The sequence below is a fragment of the Plectropomus leopardus genome, unplaced genomic scaffold (genome assembly GCF_008729295.1).
Source record: "Plectropomus leopardus isolate mb unplaced genomic scaffold, YSFRI_Pleo_2.0 unplaced_scaffold13237, whole genome shotgun sequence".
NCBI classification, from domain to species: Eukaryota; Metazoa; Chordata; class Actinopteri; order Perciformes; family Serranidae; genus Plectropomus; species Plectropomus leopardus.
This window is the reverse complement of record NW_024614100.1, coordinates 790-3,737: the sequence shown is the minus strand read 5'-3', so window position 1 is coordinate 3,737 and position 2,948 is coordinate 790. Positions and strand designations below refer to the sequence as shown.

The window sequence follows — 2,948 nt, the reverse complement described above, 5'->3', positions numbered from 1 at the left end:
ACCAGCAGCAGATCCCAGAGCTGCTGGATGCTGTGGAAAAGATGAGATTCGAAGGATCCGGAGGCTTCACAAAGGACATGTTTACTGAAACTCTGATCAAGAAGGTGTCAAGACTCAAAGCTGATGAAAACCAGAGCAGAGAGCCTCTCAGGATGGTGCTGATTGGAAAGACCGGCAGTGGAAAGAGTTCGACAGCAAACACGATTTTGTGCAAAAAACACTTTCAACCTAGAATCATCCCGAAGCCAGCGAACAAGTTTTGTGAGAAAGCAACAGGAGAGGCTGACGGGCGGCCTGTCGTCGTGGTCAACACTCCCAGCATGTTCGCCACAACTGATGCTGAATTTCAACAAGAGATCAAAAAATGCATCAGCATGTTGTCTCCTGGACCTCATGTGTTCTTACTGGTGCTGCAGATCGGGAACTTTATACAAGAAGAAAAAGACTCTGTGGAGCAGATCAAGAAATATTTTGGCAAGAAGTCTGAAGATTTCATCATCATTATTTTCACCAGAGGAGACGAACTGGAAGCCACGTCGTTTGAGAATTATATCGAAGACTGCGATGTATTTGTTAAAAAACTCATCAGTGACTGTGGAGGAAGATACCAGGTCTTCAATAACAAAGATGACAAGAACCGCACACAAGTGAGAGAGCTGCTGACCAATATCGATGCCATGGTGAGGGAAAACGGCGGCTTCTACAACACTGAGATGTTAGACGACACAGAGGAAGTCATACAGGTGGAAGTGGAGAGGCTTTTGAAAGAGAAGGAGAAAGAGATGAAGAGAAAGGACAAGGAACTCCAGAGAAAACATGAGGAAGATTTGAAAACACTAAAAAGAAAAAACGAAGAACAGTGTAGAGAGATTGACCTGAAGGTAAAACAGCTGAAGGACAAGGAGGAAAGCCTCAACAAGGAGCGCGAGGAGAGAAAGAAAGAACGGGAGGAAGACGAAAGGAGACGGAAAAAACAAGAAGAAACTCATCGACTGGAATGGAGAAGAAAACTGGAGGCTTCTGAGAAAATGGTTCAGTCAGAAAGAGAGCAGAAGGAAAATGCTGTGAAGAAACTGGAGCAGGTTAGAAAAGAGATGAAGAGAGATCGAGACGCGTGGGACAAGGAACGAAAGGACACCTGGGAGCGAATACGTCAGGAGGATAAACAGAATCTGGAGGAGGAGAAAACAAGCTTCAGACATCTTCAACAAGAGTACCACCAGAAAAGAAGAAAATGGACCTATTCTGTGGTCGCGCTGTTGTTGTTACTGTTATATTGTGTGTGTTATATATTTCTGAGTTAGGCAAACGCGCTCATCGGTGCTGACTTTGGTTCAACATAGGGCTGGGCAATGAATCAGATTTTATTTTCAGTTACAATTTTGACTTCGCAAGATAACAAGATAACAAGATAACAAGATAATTGCAACATTGTGAGAGAAGTCGCATTATATTACTCAATGGAAACACAGTCATCTTGCAATTGCTTTTTATCGAAATTTTGAAAATATCGCTAAGTTTTTCACAGATCTGTAATGGAAACCCAGCTCGTGAGGCTGCAGTGAGAGGAACAGAGAGTATGAAGTAAAACGCAGCTGTGATGTGGGAAAAGTTGAGGCTGATTGTCAGTGAATAAATGCCACAACTCTTAAAGACCCGAGACACGTTCCCATGTTTCCTTCGCCAGCTGCTGATTAAAGTGACAGACGTTAGCCCCGAAGTTAGCAAGCAAAGTTAGCTTCCCACTGGAACCTGACCAGGGTCCCTTAAGGTGGACTGTTAAGGTGGACCAGCTTTTTCATTGTAGTCACACTCCCAGCTGCTTCTAAACAGATAATGGAGAAATGTCTGTGTCTCTCCTGAGTTAGTGAAACAATTATTTTAAACTTCAAATTTATTTTTGTGTTATTGATACAGTAACTGTTATGTATTGTTAAATCATTTTAGTTGGGTTTAGGTTTCATTATTATGTGAATGTGAAGAAACAGCAATAATTTGCAAGATATATTACACAGTCGCTGCTGCACCACAAACCTTTTACTGCTTTTCAGTTCACTTGTGTTTAATGTTAAAAGACATCTGTTGTTAATAGAAACAGCAGAGTGAATGTTCAACAAATGCATGATTTTCTCACGGCCAGTGAACAATCATGTTAAATCATCGTGATTTCAATATCAGTCGAAATGATTATGATTATTATTTTTGCTATAATTGAGCAGCCCTAGTTCAACATTAGATGGGTTTCCATTAACCCTCAAATTGTGCAAATTGAAATTGCGAATATAAAATACACCTCATGGAAACACATCACACTAACATGTTTACATGGATTTTAAACATCCAGTTTTAGTCAAACTAACACAACAATTCCACTTATTTTTAACATTGTGTAAATGTACTGTATGTTAGAGAATTGTGTAAAACTGCAGCCATTGACGTCCATATGATGTATCCCGTCGCTGAGGTGCAGTGTTGAACTCCTGCCATCAGTTAAGGCACTAATTTAGGAACAGTGTCGCCTCACAGCAAGATGTTTGAAAATGCTGGCCGGCTCAGGCGCTTCTGTGTGGAGTTTTCAGAATTTGAAGGCAGCACAAATTTTTGTTAATTATTTATGTAAAAGACTTCAACCTTTACAAAAGTTTCACATTCATTTTCTGTCAATTCACCAATTTATCAATAGACCAATACATCAACTAGACTTGTATATTTCTATTTGTTTTGTATGCAAAATTTTAATTTGCAAAGAAACTAAAACTGTCAGATGTATTCAAGTAAAAATGTGAAATATTCCTGCACTAGAAGTAGAGTACCTGAAATCTGTACTTATGTTAAGTAATTGAGTAAATGTAATTAGTTGCAATTCAGCATTTTGTTATTGGTGTTATCGATTATGATGCTTTCATGGACTATTCCCATTCCAGATGACCTTTGACCTCTATGAAGTC

At 39.8% G+C, this 2,948-nt stretch overlaps 1 protein-coding gene across 1 annotated transcript; it reads left to right on the top strand.

Moving 5' to 3' along the window:
• Positions 1–5: 5 nt before the first annotated feature.
• Positions 6–1,976, top strand: LOC121963913 (GTPase IMAP family member 4-like; the record flags this gene model as incomplete). Its single annotated transcript, XM_042514146.1, has 1 exon — positions 6–1,976. A coding segment is annotated over one exon (1,299 nt), but the record flags the coding sequence as incomplete, so codon positions are not given.
• Between the last annotated feature and the right edge of the window lie 972 nt (positions 1,977–2,948).